The sequence below is a fragment of the Corvus kubaryi genome, unplaced genomic scaffold (assembly GCF_017639235.1).
Source record: "Corvus kubaryi isolate FWS band 111438036 unplaced genomic scaffold, C.kubaryi_AGA036_p1.0 37398, whole genome shotgun sequence".
Classification (NCBI taxonomy): domain Eukaryota; kingdom Metazoa; phylum Chordata; class Aves; order Passeriformes; family Corvidae; genus Corvus; species Corvus kubaryi.
This window is the reverse complement of record NW_024581137.1, coordinates 22548479-22565998: the sequence shown is the minus strand read 5'-3', so window position 1 is coordinate 22565998 and position 17520 is coordinate 22548479. Positions and strand designations below refer to the sequence as shown.

Here is a 17520-nt window from a genome sequence, read left to right as displayed (position 1 = left end):
TCTGTGTCTTGATGATATGAAGTGATTAGAAATACTTGTACATTATGAACCTGGCATTTTCCAATGCTCTTTAACTTGTTTCAGCCATTAATCTTATATTTTAATATGAGATTTTCACTTTTTACAATGCAGTAAAATCTAAGAGAAAAGAAGAAATAAGACCCAGTAATGCCACCCAGGATTTTTATTAATGAATCCTCTGTCAAGGCAATTGCACTGGAAACAAAATTGAAGATGACATCTAGTGAAGTACTATTCTGTTTCCTTTTGAGTTTTCTGGGTCTTGGTAGTCTTTCGTGACTTTTAGTGATTTATAACAAACAATGTTGCTGTCACATCCTGCTCTCTTGTCACTTCATGAATGGTCACCAAAATCTTAATTAAAATTAGCACCACAGCATTGCTAGGGACCAGCACAGCTGTACTGCTTAATTCTTTCAGCATTACCTGTGGTGCTTTGCAAGTCAGAAATATTAATAAAGTAAAACCAGCTGGCATGTCTCATCCTGCTCTTTATTGCACTGGTGCAAGTCAGGAAAAATATGGCTGAGTGATGCAAGTTATTTTGGTGACGTTGAAGAAGCTTAAGCACAATATAAACTGTGCTCAAAAAATATCGGGTAAGGAACAGAAGAAATTATTTTAGACTGATTTGGTTTAAGGATTTTAAAATAGGTGTACTTATGAAGGAATTTGTTCTGTCTTTGGAGTTGCTTTTCAGTAATGGTATTTAGAAAGTGATCATGAAATTTAGATAGCTCTTTCCCAGTGTTCAGGGGATATCTGTGTGGAAGCATGGTAGCACAATTTCTAATTAACTTTGGGGGATCTGTGGGAGGAATCACTTTTTACATCTGCATGTAGGAAGATGATGTTTAAAGCTTAAGAGCAAATCCCATACCTAGAGCTGTGCTTGTGATTATTCTCTATTCAAAGCATCCTTCTATGTCTCTTATACAATCAGTATCACCTCTTAAACTTTTGGACTGAGTTCTCCTTTGTTTTCACTGAGCACAATCTTGCCTTGCAAATAATTCTGATACTGTAATCTTTGAATTCAAGCAGATAAATGGTAATGGATTACATTTTACAATGAAATAATTTTAAACTCTAGATCATAAATAAGTGCAGATCTGATATTACTATAAAGAATATTCTCAACAGCTATATTGGTATTCACTAAGTGAATTCTTTAATTCTTTCCTTTTCCAAAGAAAGGATTGGGACCAAAATTAGCACTCCTTATTAACAGGTGAACTGAATCAGCAACTTTTTTTGAGATGTAGAATAATCTACAACATCCTTTAACATCAACATTGCCTCTGATGCCACAGTGAGGGTAAAAGGCTTATGATGTTTTTCATACCCAGGAAATACAAAAGAAGCCATTACAGTGCTTCAGTCTCTTCTGAATTCAACTTTCTTTTAATCTTTACTTTTTTGCATTAATTTTAAGAACAAAATTCTGGTCCTATTTACTTAACCATAAAGTTCATCACCAGAATTGTAATGTAGCTATTTTATTTTACTTTTTATTTAATATTAATAGCATTATTTTTGAGGGTTTTGGCTTTAGTTTGCTGGGGGGTTTGGTTTTGTTTTCTGATGAAATCCAAACTCCACTCAAAGTAGATATTGTTTATTCAGCTTTGAATGCTAATTCTGTGCATTTCTCCTTTATGCAGTACTTTTTTCCAGTAAATAATGGTTATTTTTTCCCCACATGATGGTGCTCAATTAATGTTAGAGCAATTTTGTGTCTTCTTAATTCCTCATTGTTTGAAATGTGGTTCAGTAACTTTCTGAACACTATCCAATCTCTTCAATAACAACTGGTAATTTGTTTCTAGCTTTATCAGAAGTCTTTGTGAAATTTTGTTGTGTGAACATTAACCATGTCCACACAATCCTCGGAGGTGAAAACTATGATTCTGCTTTTATAGATAGGAAAGTGAAAACCGAAATAGAAATTTTATAACCTTATTAATTTTGACATCTGATAGTATATTCACCATTGAACAATTTTTTTTGTTTGACCACAGAGCTACCTTTAGGCCTTAATTCACTTTCTGCTTTATAGAAGAAAAGAGGCAGCATCTTCTCTCTTTGTAAATATGATGGACACATGAAACATCTGTGAATGTATGAAGAGCTTTCTAACAATACAGAACAGAAAATCAATATTGCATAAATCATTATTCTACATAGTTAATCAATATGTATAATGAAATTAAACCTTATCTGTGGTTTCCTATATATTTCAAAAGGAAATAGAAGCATAAATTGCAGCCTAATATGATGGTGATATCTGTATATTTAGACCTTGTGCATCTACCACAGTGCTTTTCCAGTACATTAGTGAATGTCATGTCTCTGAACATTAAGTTTGCATCCTTTAACACCAGTACTAAAAAGAAATTAGGCTTTTGCCAAAATGTTTCATGTGTGTCTGTCAGGAGCAGAGGAAAAGTGAGGTTTGAATCTTTAACTACATTCAAAGTACCATCATGTATGGATTCTTCTGCTTGCTTGCAACTTTTTCCAGTTTATAGGAACTTAGTCTCCTCCTCAGCCAGAGGTGCTGGCTTTGCATTTAAACTTCAACCCAAACTGCCCCTTGTTTGTCAGAGTTTTAATTATGCAGCTCTATTCTTGAGAATTCTATATTCAGAGAAATTCTGTTGTTGGCTTATGCTCAACAAAAGGCAGTGGCCAGCGTTTCTTGAAGCACAATGATCATTTATCAGGATAATATTCTCAACACACACTACTTCAGACTGAATTAGCCTGTTCATGGCAGATGAACAGCAGGTTGCCATTCTTTGCCATTTCCTAGTATTTTAAGGCTATTTCATAATTCCCTTTTTGCACTGGATGCCAAGGTTAACAAACAAATAAGTGGGTGGCAATTTCAAGCACAAAAGTAAGCTGCAGGCAGTCCTTGTTAATTTGATTTTCACTAGCTGTTTTCATTTGCATAATTGTAGCAGGTAAGTTGAGGTCGAATGGTTATGCCAGGGAAGCAACTCCTAACTTCTTGTTTTATGAGGTAATTCATGGTACTGTGGAATATTAATAACAAAATTTGGAAAAAGTTCTGTTGGTTAGATCACAAGTGAAGAAAAGAAGGTGTACAGTTAAGACCAAAAATGCTACAGCATGCTCCTCCTTACATATATTCTGTGCAAAACTCTGCCCATGCCCTCATTTCTGGGTAACAAGCAATATCTAAAAAGATTATACAGTGCCTCACAATGTAATGTGCTATGTTCAGCGCCCAAGTAGCTGTGGATAAGTAGGGGGAAATGTATGGCTGAGATTTTATTTATATACTGTTGAGTAATTTGAAGTAGCAAACCTTATTTTCTTAGATAGTCCTTCTGGTCTAAACTGCAAGCCCCTGAGTAAACTTCATTTGCGATCTCTGGATGCTCATGGCATTTTGAAGAGTAGCAGCAGTGCTATTAGCCCTTAATTTCTCACCTTTGTTACTGTCTATCTATAACTTTTATCTATATATTTTTACATATATTTATGGTTTTGAATTCAGCAAAATGCTCCACAGTGAAAAAGACAGGAATATGGGTAGTGGGCTATTTACTTAAACTGCTTATAAATTTATACACAAAAATCAAATTTAGATTCCATCTGTTCCTTACCTGTCCTTGCCAGCAAAAAAGATGCTATACTTTAGCATTTTTTAAGATAACTATACTAGGCATTATGTCCAGATAACCCAGATATTAAAAATTAGTGTAGCAAAATTGAAAGCTGACTTCTTGAAACAAGATAAAAATCACCTGGGTTTGTATCTTAATTCTCCTTAAACATTAAAAAAAAAAAAAAATAAAGGCCGAATTAAAAGCAGTCTGTGACTACTCAGAGTCCCTAGTTTGCTTTTCATTTAAACCTTAAAAAATAATTTTCCAGAACTTTGCTGCAAACTTTCAGCTGCTACTTTTACCTCCCTTTTACACAGGCTCATCTCTTGTCTGCTTTTCTGAACTATTTCTTCTTAGCTCATTGAAATTTCAGCCTGTTAAAGTTGTCTGCTTTGAGCAACTCTAGGCTTCTGTGTTTTGCAGTTAACTCTCTGAAGTACCAGCCTCTATTAGGGAGGATTACTCTTATGAGAAAAAGTCCCTAGAATATGCAAGTGCAAATACAAGTGCAAAATAGAATACTACACTTCAGTTTCTCCTCTTTTGTAGTTTGTGGATTTTTATATACATTATTTTTGTAATATGTTTTATTAGTTTTACTTCAGAGGCATTTGAGTGGTTGCTTTGTGATACACAGAACACAAACATAATTTTTAGGAGCTTAATTGTTACTAATTGTTCATAGTACATAGCTATTTCCATAACCAATTTATAACAGTATACCATGATTGTGAGTACTTGTAAAGGACAGCAAACTTCCTTCCTCTTTTGTAAAGTTCTCAGAGATGAAGAGGCCTTCAGCATATTCTCCTTATAAAGAATTTGGTGTCCCTCCCTCTTGTGCATCAGCAGAATTTCCTTGTGTAGAGCTTTCACTGCCATTGTTACCACATCCTCCTGGCCAGTTGTGAATATGTTTCAATAACTGTAAATTGTGTTCACCCCTATCAACATGAAATATGCCATGCAATTCCTCTGGCACATATCCATACTTTCTGAGGTGTGTGCTTGCATAATTTTTTGGCATTCTTCACCCAAGTTACATCCTAAGGCTTTATTAAAACATTTTTTGCCTCATGATTAATAAATTTCCATGAGCTCTTAGTAAAGCTCTAAACTTATTGAAGCTGCTATGTCATACAGCCCTCAAAACACTATGATTACAACTCAGACTTGGTGTGGCCACTTATGGGCTTGTAGACTTATCAGGTAACTACTTGAATCCACTGGAAAACCATCTCTTTCTTCCCTTTTGTGGTGACCAAAATTGAGAAACATATTTATATCTTTAAATGTGTATATGGGTTACTGTCTCCTGACTGCCTGTAGTAGGACTAAGAATATATTCCCTTCTCCTTCACTATATTCCTACTTAAATGGTGTTTGGCCAGGCCATGGGAAAAAAACGCAAACTGAAACACAACAGCAGCACACAGGCTACAAAATAGGCAAGTCCCTTGTCAGGTTTCAAAGGTTTGGATTTACCTTAACAACCTCTATTGCTGAGCACTTTGTCAGAAGCAAAAACCTGATCATTCTCTTGTGGGTATTCCAGGTACTGAAACAGGATTTTCTTTATTTCACTAGTAGGTACATGCTGTAGCATCAAACCCAAGTAGCCAGAGAGACTAAATGGAAAACTATCAAGAAAAATTAATTTTGTGTTTCTGCTTATATTGATCTGGAAGATATGAGAATAATAACAAAAATTTAAAAATTGCTGGCATTCAGTATAAAAATTGTACTTTTTAAGGACAAGGCTGGGCTGGTGCTTGTATACTTTAATGACAAGGCTGACCAGAATTTGAAGTTTATCAGGTAGCAAGAAACTGATAGTAGTTTGAGATCTTGGAGACTTCCAAAGTACTGTACAGTAGTAGGCAGTCTCTCAGTTCATGTGCTACTTCTGAAAACTGATCTGGCAGCTCTATATCAAGTAGTCTGTAAAAGGCTTCTAGTACAAGGGCAAGTGGACAGATTCATGATCTTGAAATAATGCTGCATTCTTCAGAGCCAAGGTGGGGTTACTGTGGGAAGGCTTTATATTGTGCTAGAAACCCTGTACCTCAGCATTTTCTGAGGTTCTGGAGTTTTTTTACATTTAATTATCTGTTGTAAAGAAAGACCCTTTTTTCTCTTCTGTAACCTCTCTCAATGCTGCTTATGCTAAAAAGTGGGAATCAAAGTCTTCTAACCATCTGGAGAAAGAGAGAATCCTAAATAAACAGGAATAGCAAAAAATACAAATAGCAGTAACTGTAAAATAGCAAGAACCCAACAGGCTTCCTCTGCACAGTGACTTTGTAGATTAGGGAGTGTACTCCCACTTCATTTCTCTAGGGTCTTTCAATCCTGAAGAAACATGGGGAAGTTTTGCTGTTAACGTAAATGAAATGGCTGTACTACGGAGAGTTATCTGCATTTAAAGAGCCACGGTACCAGTCTGAGCAGGTTACTCATCTGAATGTGGAATGCCACTTATTTATTACTATTGTTACATATTTATTTATTTGAATTTACACATTAGACCTTCTGGGCAAGGATATGTCTTAATTCTCTCTTTGGCTGGCAGGAAAAAATTATTTCAGGAATTTATCAGGGAAGAACATCGAAAGAATATTATAGGATATATTAACAACCACAGCAAAATGCCTACTCCTTAAATAAATTGAATTGCTTCACCATGCAAATAAGGCTTGAGGCCACACAACTGGTGGAGCATTATCCATGTCCTAGTCTTGCTCTCCAATGAGCACCTCCAGAGGCCTTTGCTATCTGCCAAGGCTGTTTCTCCTTTTAGCAAAGTAAGAGCCTGTGCTTTACCCTTCGGTATTGTTACTCATGAAACAGGGTCCCTGTGAGCTGAGATGCCTGGGACACTTCTCAGGTGCTAGAGCCCAAAGATGTCTGAGTCGGCCGGGGGCGGACAAGGCTCCGCAGCCCCCGAGGGGCCGCTGGTCCCTGCGCTGCCCCGCCCCACCCGGCTCTGCTACAGGTAGATAAAGGTGGCTCTTCCCGAGCTCCGTGCTTTCCTCCAGCCCGTTCTCCCTCACGGCGGCTCTCTGCCGGCGCCCCCCTCCCCCTTGCCTTTGGAGGGGTGCGGGAAGGGGGAGCGGGCGCTGCCGGCCGGGGGCGCGGCTCCGCACCTGTGCGCGGCTCCCCGCGGCGGGGCCGGGGTGGGAGCGCTGTGCGGGGCCGGGGCTGACGAGCGGGGGGCTCCCGGCGCCGGAGGCGGCGCGGCGGCATCCCCATCCTCCTTCTCCTCCCTATCCCTCCGCCTCCTCCCTCCCTCCCTACCTTCCCCCGGGCGCCCTCTGCACTTTCTTCTCGAACCACCCTCGTAGACAAACTTTGATGGGGAACCTCGCACCGCGCTGGAAAAATGCCGGTTATGAAGGGATTACTGGCACCTCAGAACACCTTCCTCGACACCATCGCCACCCGGTTTGACGGCACACGTGAGTCCGGGCTGGGGCTCCGGACTCCCGGAGAAGGGGATGCGCGGGGGGCATTGCGCGTACGGTGGGAGCTTCCTCTTCCCACCCCTCCGCCCCCCGGGGGTTTCCCTGGTACCAGAAGCCGGCAATGAGGAGGGGAAGGCGAGGGAGCTCCCGACCTCTCCCGCTCTCCTGCCTGGCTTCTCCACAGCTTTTCAGGCGAGGAGGGCGCCAGGTTCCCTCCGTCTTCAATCCCCTGCTCGGGGGCTCGGAGGAGGCTAAAGCCCGACTCCCTGCAGGAAAGTTGTGCTCTGGACTAGGGCTTCATCCGCGCCTCGGGCAGCCGAGAGACCGCCAGGGAAAGGCACTCTCAGAGCCTGAGCAGGGCTTTGGTAGGAGGTTTGGAGAATTTTATTTTCTTTAGTACCCCCAGCCTTGGGGGGGTACGAAATCTCCCTAAAAGCTGAATTTCTGTACATCGGGCTCAGTGGTGGCAGCAGCTGTTTCAGGGCGTTAGTGGAGGGAGGCAGGTAGGAAGGGACCAAGGGCCCCTCGGCAGTGGCTCCGGCAGCGGTGGCGGCCCGGCTGCAGGACCACGGACAGGTCCCGGCCCCAGGACCACGGACAGGTCCCGGCCCCAGGACCACGGACAGGTCCCGGCCCCGGGCGGGTCCCGGCGCGGGCTCCGCTCCGCTCCCCGCCGCGCACGGCTCCGCCCGCGCCGCCCGCCTCGGCCCCGCCGGGCAGCTCCGCCGGCAAGGCGCTGCCTTCCCCTGCACGGCTGGCGTGCTCCCCCTCCGGCCGTGGGGGGACCCGCCTGTATCTTGACTTTTGTTTCTTCTTTAACGGGGCTCACACATATTAAAGCAAATAAAAGGAGCAGGCAGATAGCAGATTGGGACCAAAACTGACTGTCTTCCCTCTCATTCCCTTTTAAGAAATCTAGACATCGATAGTGGAGGATAAACCAACTCAGATATGAGTTGCTGTTAGCTATTTCTTGACTGAAAACATTGCTGTCTAATTGGTTTGATATCTTCTTGATTATCTATTGGCATTTCCTCTATAGTTCAATTACTGTGTGATTAAGACAACTGAACTGTGATTACTGAATCAGTAAGTTGTAAAATGTCAAGAAAATTATGCAGTCACTGAGATCAATTGCAGAGAAGCACAGAACTGCATTATAACTGCTCTGCTACTCTGAGGATACAGAGATAATTATGATCCAGGGTTGTGTGTAACTGATACTTCACTATAAAGCAATCTCTCGTGAGACTACTTAGATGTACCTTTAAATTCCTTCAGCTACAGAACTCAAAGTCCTTTTCCCCCATCCTCCATCCTTTTATTTCTACAAAGTGTATGGGTATTATTTACTTCCTATTGAAGCATGCAGCTCTTATTAGAGTTTTGTCGCTGATACTGTCATTTGCCAGGAACACAGTCCTTCCTTTCTTTGTGCTCCGGACCCTACCCCTTAACAATGGTTTCCCTTCAAAGGATGGAGCGCACAGTCTGTGAGCTGTGCACACAAACACTTCACAAATCCTATACTGTTCTTCAAAGATTCAATTTAGCAAGCAACATTTGTGATGACATCCAGGTCTCTTATTAAATAAAACACCAGAAAAATGTCTAATCCCCATCATGTCAGTGACACCAACTGGAAGTATGGTAGAAAGTTTATTTCTTACCTGAATTCTATATCCAAATTTAGCTACCATTTTAAGCCAGTGATTTTACTGACCTTCATGAAGTGAAGGACTGGCCTTTTCTTAAACAAAAAACAGACCCCAGCATCTTCCATTGAAATTTAATGCTAACAACTCATCTACTTTTTGGGGGGATATAATTGAAAAAGAATGTAATTGGGTGTTGAAGTTCACCAGAAAATACAGCATATTATCTTTTTATTATATTCAGTGAAATACTTCTTTTTAGTTCGTTTTCCAGAATTTTTCTTAAATATTAAATAGGGGTGTTCTAGAAGCTGTCATTGTATGATTATTGGCATGTGAAATATTCCAGGAAGTTCGCATGGAAAGACGTTTTGTGAACTACACAGTCTCACATCTAGAAAAACTTTGCCAGATGATTCTATTCTATGGAAAACTGGAAGCATGTCTCTTAATATACAGAATAACATAACATCTCCTTTAGAGTGTTAAGAGTAAAGTGATGAATCAACTTCATATCATCTGAAACAAAGTTTCAGAAATAGAAAGTCAGTTCAGAAACAGCTCATCTGCTTTCTTGCTTTGGAAATGCTAAATTTAAATATAAAATTAATACTTCTTTAACTGGCCAAAAAAAAATTCAGACAAAGAAGCACAGTTTTTCAAAATGTGCATACATATCTGAACATCAAGTAGAGAAATTAAAACCAATGTATTTTTCATTTAAATTGCCTGTGTGGCTGGTATTCCTGAGCTTGCTCAGGTGGCTAAAGATAAAAGTAATACCCGTGGCAAATCCTTGCAGGAATCAGTCCCATGTCTTACTAGTTTTACAGGTGATACAGTCTGTGAAAAGAATAGGACTGAAACATGGTATTGAACCTGAGGTTATGTTTCACAAACTTTTACCTCCCACATAATAATATTAAAATACTGTCTTGTATCCAATGTCTTTTTTTTAATCTTTTTTTTTTTTTTGCTGTTGTTTTAATATAGTCTGTAGTTAACAGACCTCTTTTCAGTTTAAGCCTCTGGGAAGGATATATTATGTTGTCATCAGTGATAGACTAATCCACCAATGCATCTTTAATCCAGAAGAGGGATAATTCTAATTCCGGGCAAAAGTGCAAGAAGGGATTCCAGATAATGTTAGAAAATATGCTTTGCACGGAATTTTCAAAAATTCATTGACAGAACTTTTTTAACTATACTATTGCAGTGATTTATGTTTAATTAGCAGTTATAAATCACACCATGAAATACTGCATATCTCAAAAAATGTATAAAACAAGTTCTTGGCAGGTTCTTCAGCTGCTCAGAATTCTCCCAGTAGATTTTTTTTTTTTTTGGGCAGTATGTTACACATAAGTATTCTTTACATATAAAACCAATAATATGTGCTAAACAAAGCAATTAGATTAATTTTGGGGTTGATGTTATCTGTACAGGAGATTGCAGAGGTCTCCTACAAATTTCCTGTGTAACCTGTGTTACACATGTGGAAGAGCAGCATTAAAGGTTTGCTTCTCTGGATTTCCGTGGCAGAGCTCTTGGATCTGCCTATGTACTGTTATACTGTCACCTTCCAACTCAAAAATACCTTTTGTGTTCATGACATCTTAATTTAAGTTAATGCTTTCTCAAAATGTTTCCCCCCCCACCCAAAATGTAAACACCAGGTCATCCAAAGACTTTTGCCCCCTCTGTTAACAGTGTGTTTATTGTCTATATGGAAAACAAACAAGCTTTTTCAAATGAGTGGTTTGTGGCTTAGGGGTTTTGGTTGGTTTTGTTTTGTTTTTCTTTTTAGATTTTTGAGACAAAATAGTATTTTCAAGTGTGAAAATATTTCAAATATAAGCCTATAATTAACCCCTCCACCAAATATCATGTATGTCAGAAGTGAGTTATTTCACTTCAAGCTTTTGAATGGAAAATTTATATATTGTTGCTTCTTAACCCTATTTAGTTTAGGCAAAGCATTCAGAAATAGTTGCATGGTAGGAAATTATGTCTTATTGTTTTCATACATACATACATATATGTACACGTATGTAAATATTCTGAATGCACTATTTATTTATTTAAATAGATTAAATACACACTAAGTGGTTGCTTCTGAAAATCTGTGAGACTTTCTCAAGGAGCAAAACTAGCAGCGATTCAGCAAATAGCCTTATTAATTTGTATTTAAAAAAGGACAACAATTTTGTTTATGGTTATACTATAAAATGACAGCTGAAGTTCTATAATTATCTCCTGTCTGTCGTATGTGATCAGATTCCAAATTAAGTGTGTACTTCACATCCTTATTGACAAACTTACATGATCAGTCTAATCTGAAGATCAAGCTGAGTGAATTCCTTCTTGCTCAGTGTCAATGGTGATTATTTGTTATTTTTTTATTTGCTGAACAATTCTATATTCAAATATGTTTTCCAATTAAAACCATGCTCAAGTACCAACAAAAAGAACTTTGCACCTAAGCAGTGGTTTTCACAACTAGTTTTTTTTTTCCTTCATGATAAAATGGAATCAGTTTGCTGGTGGTTTTAGTTACCCTTAAGGTGTTAATGAAAGGTACCTGATGAGAACACACAGATTCAAGCATCCCAAATGTGATGTCAGAATACTTCTGCTGGCACTGTGGGTAGAATCAGGTTGTCTCTTTTGCATCATCGTCAGTTGGTACAGAGCTGAAAGCCTTTGTTTACAGTGATCTTTCCAGATTGCAGGGTCAGATTACTCCCCCACCCTTCCCCAGCTACTCCCAGCACTTGCTTTCCTGTCTCATAAACAAACTGGTGATGTCTGCTAGGTTGAGCCAATGAGCTAACACTTTCTGCAACTTTGTTGTGAAATTCTGTCTCATTCAGGATGAATTCTATCCTGTCTGCACCAGGCAATGTGCTGCTTAATAGTATCACAGAAACTTCAAAAGCAGAAAAGTGCTTCTTGGCTGCCTGGGGGTTCTCCCTCAAACAGGCTCAAGGAATTGCAGCAGTGTCAGATGTAGGGAAGCAACAACTGAGCTTTCAGGGGAAGGAAGCTATTGATCAGACTCCAGGATCGGAATGGTCCACCTCACAAAGACAAAACATACTCCAGTTACAGACTGGGAGCAGAGTGGCTGGAAAGCTGCCCAGCAGAAAAATACCTGGGGGTGGGGAGTAACAGCCAGCTGAACATGAGCCAGTGTGTGTGCCTAGGTGGCCAAGAAGGACAATGGCATCCTGGCCTGTATCAGCAGTAGTGTGGCCAGCAGGACCAGGGCAGGGATTGTCCCCCTGTACTGGGCACTAGTGAGGCTGCAACTTGAGTGCTGTGTCCAGTTCTGGATTCCCCAATTCAGGAAGGACATCGAGGTGCTGGAGTGGCTACAAAGAAGGACAGTGAAGCTTGTGAAGGATCTGGAGGGCATGTCCTATGCGGAGTGGATGAGGCAGCTGGGGGGGAGGTATTTAGCCAGGAGTAAAGGAGGCTCAGGTGTGGCCTTATCACTCTCTACAACTACCTGAAAGGAGGGTATAGCCAGGTGGGGACTGGTCTCTTCTCCCAGGCAACCAGTGACAGGATGAGAGGACAGAGTCTCAAACTGTCCTAGGGGAGGTTCAGGTTGGACATTAGAAAGAAATGCTTCACTGTCCCTGGAGGTGTTTAAGGAAAGATTGGACGTGGCACTTGGTGTAGACACAGTATTGTTTGGTCATAGGTTGGACTCGATGGTCTCAGACGTCTTTTCCGACTGAATTGACACTGTGATTCTGTAAAATCCTGTGACCAAAGATGGGTGACTCAAACTGTGATAAGCACTGATCAAAGTCAAAGAGATTTCAAAGAAGTGACAGTGGAAAATCTGGTGGTCTGTCAAACTGTCCCTCTGAAGGAGTAAGAGCAGGGAAGCTGGTCTAGCTCTTTGTCGTAGAGATGAAGTGACTTGGCCAGAGGCAAATTTCCAAGGATATTTGTATGGATGCTCTTATGTTAATGCAGAGCTGTTTAGTGCTTTTACTCATATCATTGAACAGGTAAATAATGTGGTGTTCTGAATTAATCATTTATTTGTCGCTGGAAACATATACAGTCAACACTGGAAAAAATATTGCCTGTTCTCAGCTCAGAGCCCAAAACAAGCAGACATTGCCTCTCTCTACTTGTCTCTGTAAGACACGGCCAGTGCTGCACCTTGCTGTGGTTCCATTACAGAAAAGGGCAAATATGATTTTTAATATAAACTAAGGGTTGGATGTTGGAACCTGTGTTGTGTTGCTACTCTTTGCTGGAAGTAACCAAGCGGCTAGATTAGGCAGCTAACTGGAAAATCTTTTCTTTTGGCACAAGTTTTGGGAGTGTAGAACTTCATGTTAAGGTTGGTTTATCCAGTTATCATAGCTTTCAGCAGCTATAGTGGCTTCTGATTCTAACTTGAGCTGAAATTGGACCTGAAAGATGGAATTGGAAGGGCTTCAAGGCATCTTAAGACCATGTTTCTTAATTCTTGAGTTCTTGTCCTAAGGATCTGATTCAAGCAAAAAAAAAAAAAAAAAAGTGTTCAGGCATTATTTTTGATATGCAATCACTTTAAAGTAATGAAAAAAGGTCATTAAGGTATGTTTTATTCAAAGACCATGTTATTGCTAGAGAAAATACTGATGTATTCAAATTCTTAGGTGGTGTTCTTTTATCTTTTGCTAGATAGAAATAAGATAGAATGATGATTCTGCAGGTCTTCCATTTAGAGGATATATAATTCAGTTATCACACTAATCTTAGATTAATGTTATAAACATAAAGTTGGACTAGTAGCACACATCATTACTTCAGAAATAAACTCTGTATTTGAACTCAAGGCAAGCATTTGAGATTTAAGAGTGAAAAATGTCATTAAATAAGTGGTTGGGGTTTTTTCTGAGTACCAAAATGTTACTCTGTATTGTTTCAGGGTAGAAACCTGATACAGAGCACAGTGATCAAAACAAATCTGTATATTTGAAGTGACATATATTTGAATGAATGTGTACTTTGTGTGAGTGGAAGAAATGATTTAGTGTTTCAAAACCTTAGATGATTATCAGGATTCCCACTAGAGAGTTTCTGTAAGTGTACCCTTTTTTCCTTCTCCAAGCATATACTTTCTTCTCTGCTAACATTTCAATGAGTAAATAGGCTTATCCTGAAAACAGATTTCGCTTGTTATTATCATGACATTTGTACATTCAATCTCTATTTTATAATTTTTTTATATTATTTGTGCAGGTAGCAATTTTGTACGTATTCCCAGTCTTTTTGGATGTAAAGGAATTGTGCTCGGAGTATTTTTCAGGGCAACAAACAATAGAAATACAACAAAAACACTGCCTCATGCACATGTAGAAGTATAAGCAAATAGACGTACATGAATTTATTAAAATAAATCAGGCAAGGAATGGGTTTACAGAGCATTAACTGCTCCTAGTACTATTCTGAGGAAATGAATTTTTGGAAGAAAAGCAAGGTACATATATTACATATGTTGTATCCTGGAAAAGGTTAACAAAGACAGTTGCTACAACAGTTTTGCATTATCACAAGCAAGCTCATCTTACCTTGTGTTAGAATGACTAAAAGAAAAAAGCAGGTGAGGAACAACCTGCTCACAGAGTAATGGTGTTTCTTGACCACTCAATCTAAAAATAAAATAAATAAGAAAGAAGGAAAAAAGACAGGGTGGCAGGGGAAGGAAGGGGGAAGGGGAGGCACAGCAAGATGAAGAAACAAACAAAATATTCTCAAATCACAGACAGGAGAGAGACTTCCTTGACAGTAAAAAAAGTCTTCATTTGGACTTTATCTTGCCAAGTGCTTCTGGCTCCTTCTGTTTTCTGGGACTGATAGTAGTATTTAAAAGACTTTGGAACAGGTGTTGTTCTTAAAATACTAGCGCATTCAACATTGAACTTGACATTAAATATCATCTGAGCATCCCTAAAACTTAATGTTGGCTGTCAATCATTTCAAGGACAGCTGAAGACAATTGTGTTATGGAGAAATATGTTGTCTTCCCTGTTGATCTTTTGAAGAGAAAAAAGCTTCCAGTGTGCCAGCACTCAATTCACTTTCTCCTCAGGCATTATTTCTGATGACTAGGAGTCTAGGATTATTTTGCTTTTTCTCTATTTTAAACCTATAGAAGAACAGAAGGATTCATCTGAACAGAATGGACCTGAAATTCATTGTTACAGCTTTATTTGGTGGCCTTTTCTTTTTGCTTTCCATCTCACTCCACAGCTAGTTATGATACGTGACTAGACATCTTATTCTAAAAGTATGAAAGAGAACTCTGAGTTGGTCCTTTCATCATTTCTTCGATGTTTAAAATAAGAAAATTGTCCTCGGACAAATAGTTTGGGTTATTTTTTTTCTCCTAAGTGTCAGATAACTCCTGGACAAGTGATGAATGTGTTTTTGCATAACTTCTGCCTTTTCTCACATTTTGGAATTTATAATGATATGAAAAACAATGGGGAAATTATATTGTTGTCAAAGAAAATATTTTTGCAGAAAAAACAACCTTCTTTGTGGAAGATCAAAAATATTCTTTGGAGGGTAAAAAACCTTCAGAAGTCAATAATAATCACAGTGCATCAGTGACAAGCTGTGATTTTTTCTAATGATCGAAATGAAAATACACAATATTTTAATTAATATATTTCTTTTTAATATATGGATTGTGTTTGTGAGATTATAAGACATTCACTGCATTTATTAAACTGTATTGTTTCTTTATTGAGTTGAAAGATCTTGAGGTTTGGCATTTGGACATAACATTTTCTCTTTTTCACTTCCAGAACAGTGGGAAGAAACATGTACCTCATAAAACCTGTAGTTGTAGAATTAAATGTTAGGGATTTAAATAATTAAGTGTTCAATGTAGAAAAGAATGGTTAATAAATATTAATGAAAGGTCTTGAGCTACACATTTGCCAAGATTAAGGAAAATTAGCAAGATCACTGATTTTCAGAGGAATATATATAGCTATGAGTTGTGTCTGCTTCAGTGCTGTAATAATTGGGTGAGAGCATGGGAGGAAAAAGATGAGAGAATAGTGTGATTATACACTACATTTTGGGGGCCTTTCAAGGTCTTGCCATAAATTAGTGTTTGGGATTCTCAAAACACAGTTTTAATGGTCCTGTTTGAAGCAGAACTGTGCTACAGTACACTATGAGTAAGTTGCCTTCTTAGTCATGCTTGAGAGTTGCTTCTACACTGTAAGAAGAAAACAGGTTGCATTAGAAATCCTGACTTTCTTTACTACCTCTCTGTATTTTTACAGGAATATTTACCTAAAGTTGTTTGTTTGGTTGGTTGGGGTTTTTTTAGTTGGCGTATATGAGAAGTTTAGAATTCATAAGGAGAGTGATTCTGCTGATGCTGCCTTGCAGATCACGTATCTGAGAGTGGTTAGAGCAAGGCATGCTCCATGGATCTGTTGCCAACGACTTCTTGCCTGGAATTAGGCAGGTGATGGCTTTTCCATTGTACTTCACTGAGTCATTCCTTAAGGAAATGGATGGGAGGCTTGGCCACCCACATCAGTTAAGTGAACTCACTGCACTGCAGTAGAAGACCACAGAGGGAGGATTCATCCTTTACACGCTCACAGGTATGCCAAAGCTTGTGATAGTTAAAGCATAATTCCAGATTTTCCTCTGATATGGTGGAAGTTTGCATCCCACTATTTTCAATTCCATGTGAAAGCTTGCCATTTTCCCCTCTGAATTAGTGATTTTTTTTTCTTCAAATTCATTAGCAATTACAATTAATTATTAATTACCTTGTTTTTGTACCTGCAGAGAGTAAGTGGTGTCTGAATTTTGAAAAAGAAGTCCATTCTCCTTTAAGATGTATTAAAAACCTTGTAAAAACCCAGATAATAAGCAACTTTAAACACAAAATTGATTATTTTTTTTTTAAGTTTACTTACAGAATGAACTGGAGCGGTGATTGATTTTTCGAGGTAAGGGATGGTCCTAGGTGGTAAAGTGTACAAGTGATCTTTGGCCAAGAAAGAAAAAAGGAGGGAGCAGCTGTGAAGAAGCAGAGATGGATTGACTGATGGGATTGCTGAGTGAGCAGCAGGTATTGCTTTGGAATGAACTGAATGCTTCCCCACACTGCTGATCGATCCCTGCAGCAGACGCAGTGATCAACAGCAGTCAGGAGGGACAGGTGGAAATTACTGCAGACATTTAAGCACATCAGTCATAATTCTTATATAAATAAAACAGGCAGGTGTTGTACTGTGTTCGTACTGCTATGAGCAGGATACAGGTGGGGATTTGGAATTTTGGTTCCAATTACAGCTCAGTGCTAATCATCGAATTAGATAGTGGGAGCAGTAACTCTTGGAGAAATGCAGAGACTTTGACGCCTGCATCCAGTTGGAGCTATCTGAATTGAAGATTTTCCCCACTTGTGTCCCAATTAAATAAGACAATTATGTATCAAAAATGTGCTTCCTTTTGACACCAACAGTACCTTCAGAAAAGCAGTTATCTATCTGGACTTTTCAACACTTTGTATGTCAAATATGTTTATAAATAGAGAAACATATATGAAGGTGATAACCTGCCTTAATTACAGAAGAAATCATGCTTCAGATAGGATAAATAGTTCATTTATTCATTTTTCTGCTGATGTGTGTCCCCTGGGAATGATTGCTTGAACTGTCAGGGGAACTGCAGGCCTTCCGTTTGTGT

The 17520-nt window shown here is 39.1% G+C and overlaps 1 protein-coding gene across 3 annotated transcripts in view; it reads left to right on the top strand.

Annotated features, from left to right (window-relative positions):
* Positions 1-6863: 6863 nt before the first annotated feature.
* KCNH8 (potassium voltage-gated channel subfamily H member 8) overlaps positions 6864-17520 on the top strand; it is a 175596-nt gene continuing 164939 nt past the window's right edge. For all 3 annotated transcript variants that reach the window (XM_042043885.1, XM_042043884.1, XM_042043883.1), the window contains exon 1: positions 6864-7120. In XM_042043885.1, the coding sequence (XP_041899819.1) occupies positions 7045-7120 (76 nt within the window). In that variant the 5' untranslated portion in view covers positions 6864-7044. The remainder of the gene's footprint in view (positions 7121-17520) is intronic.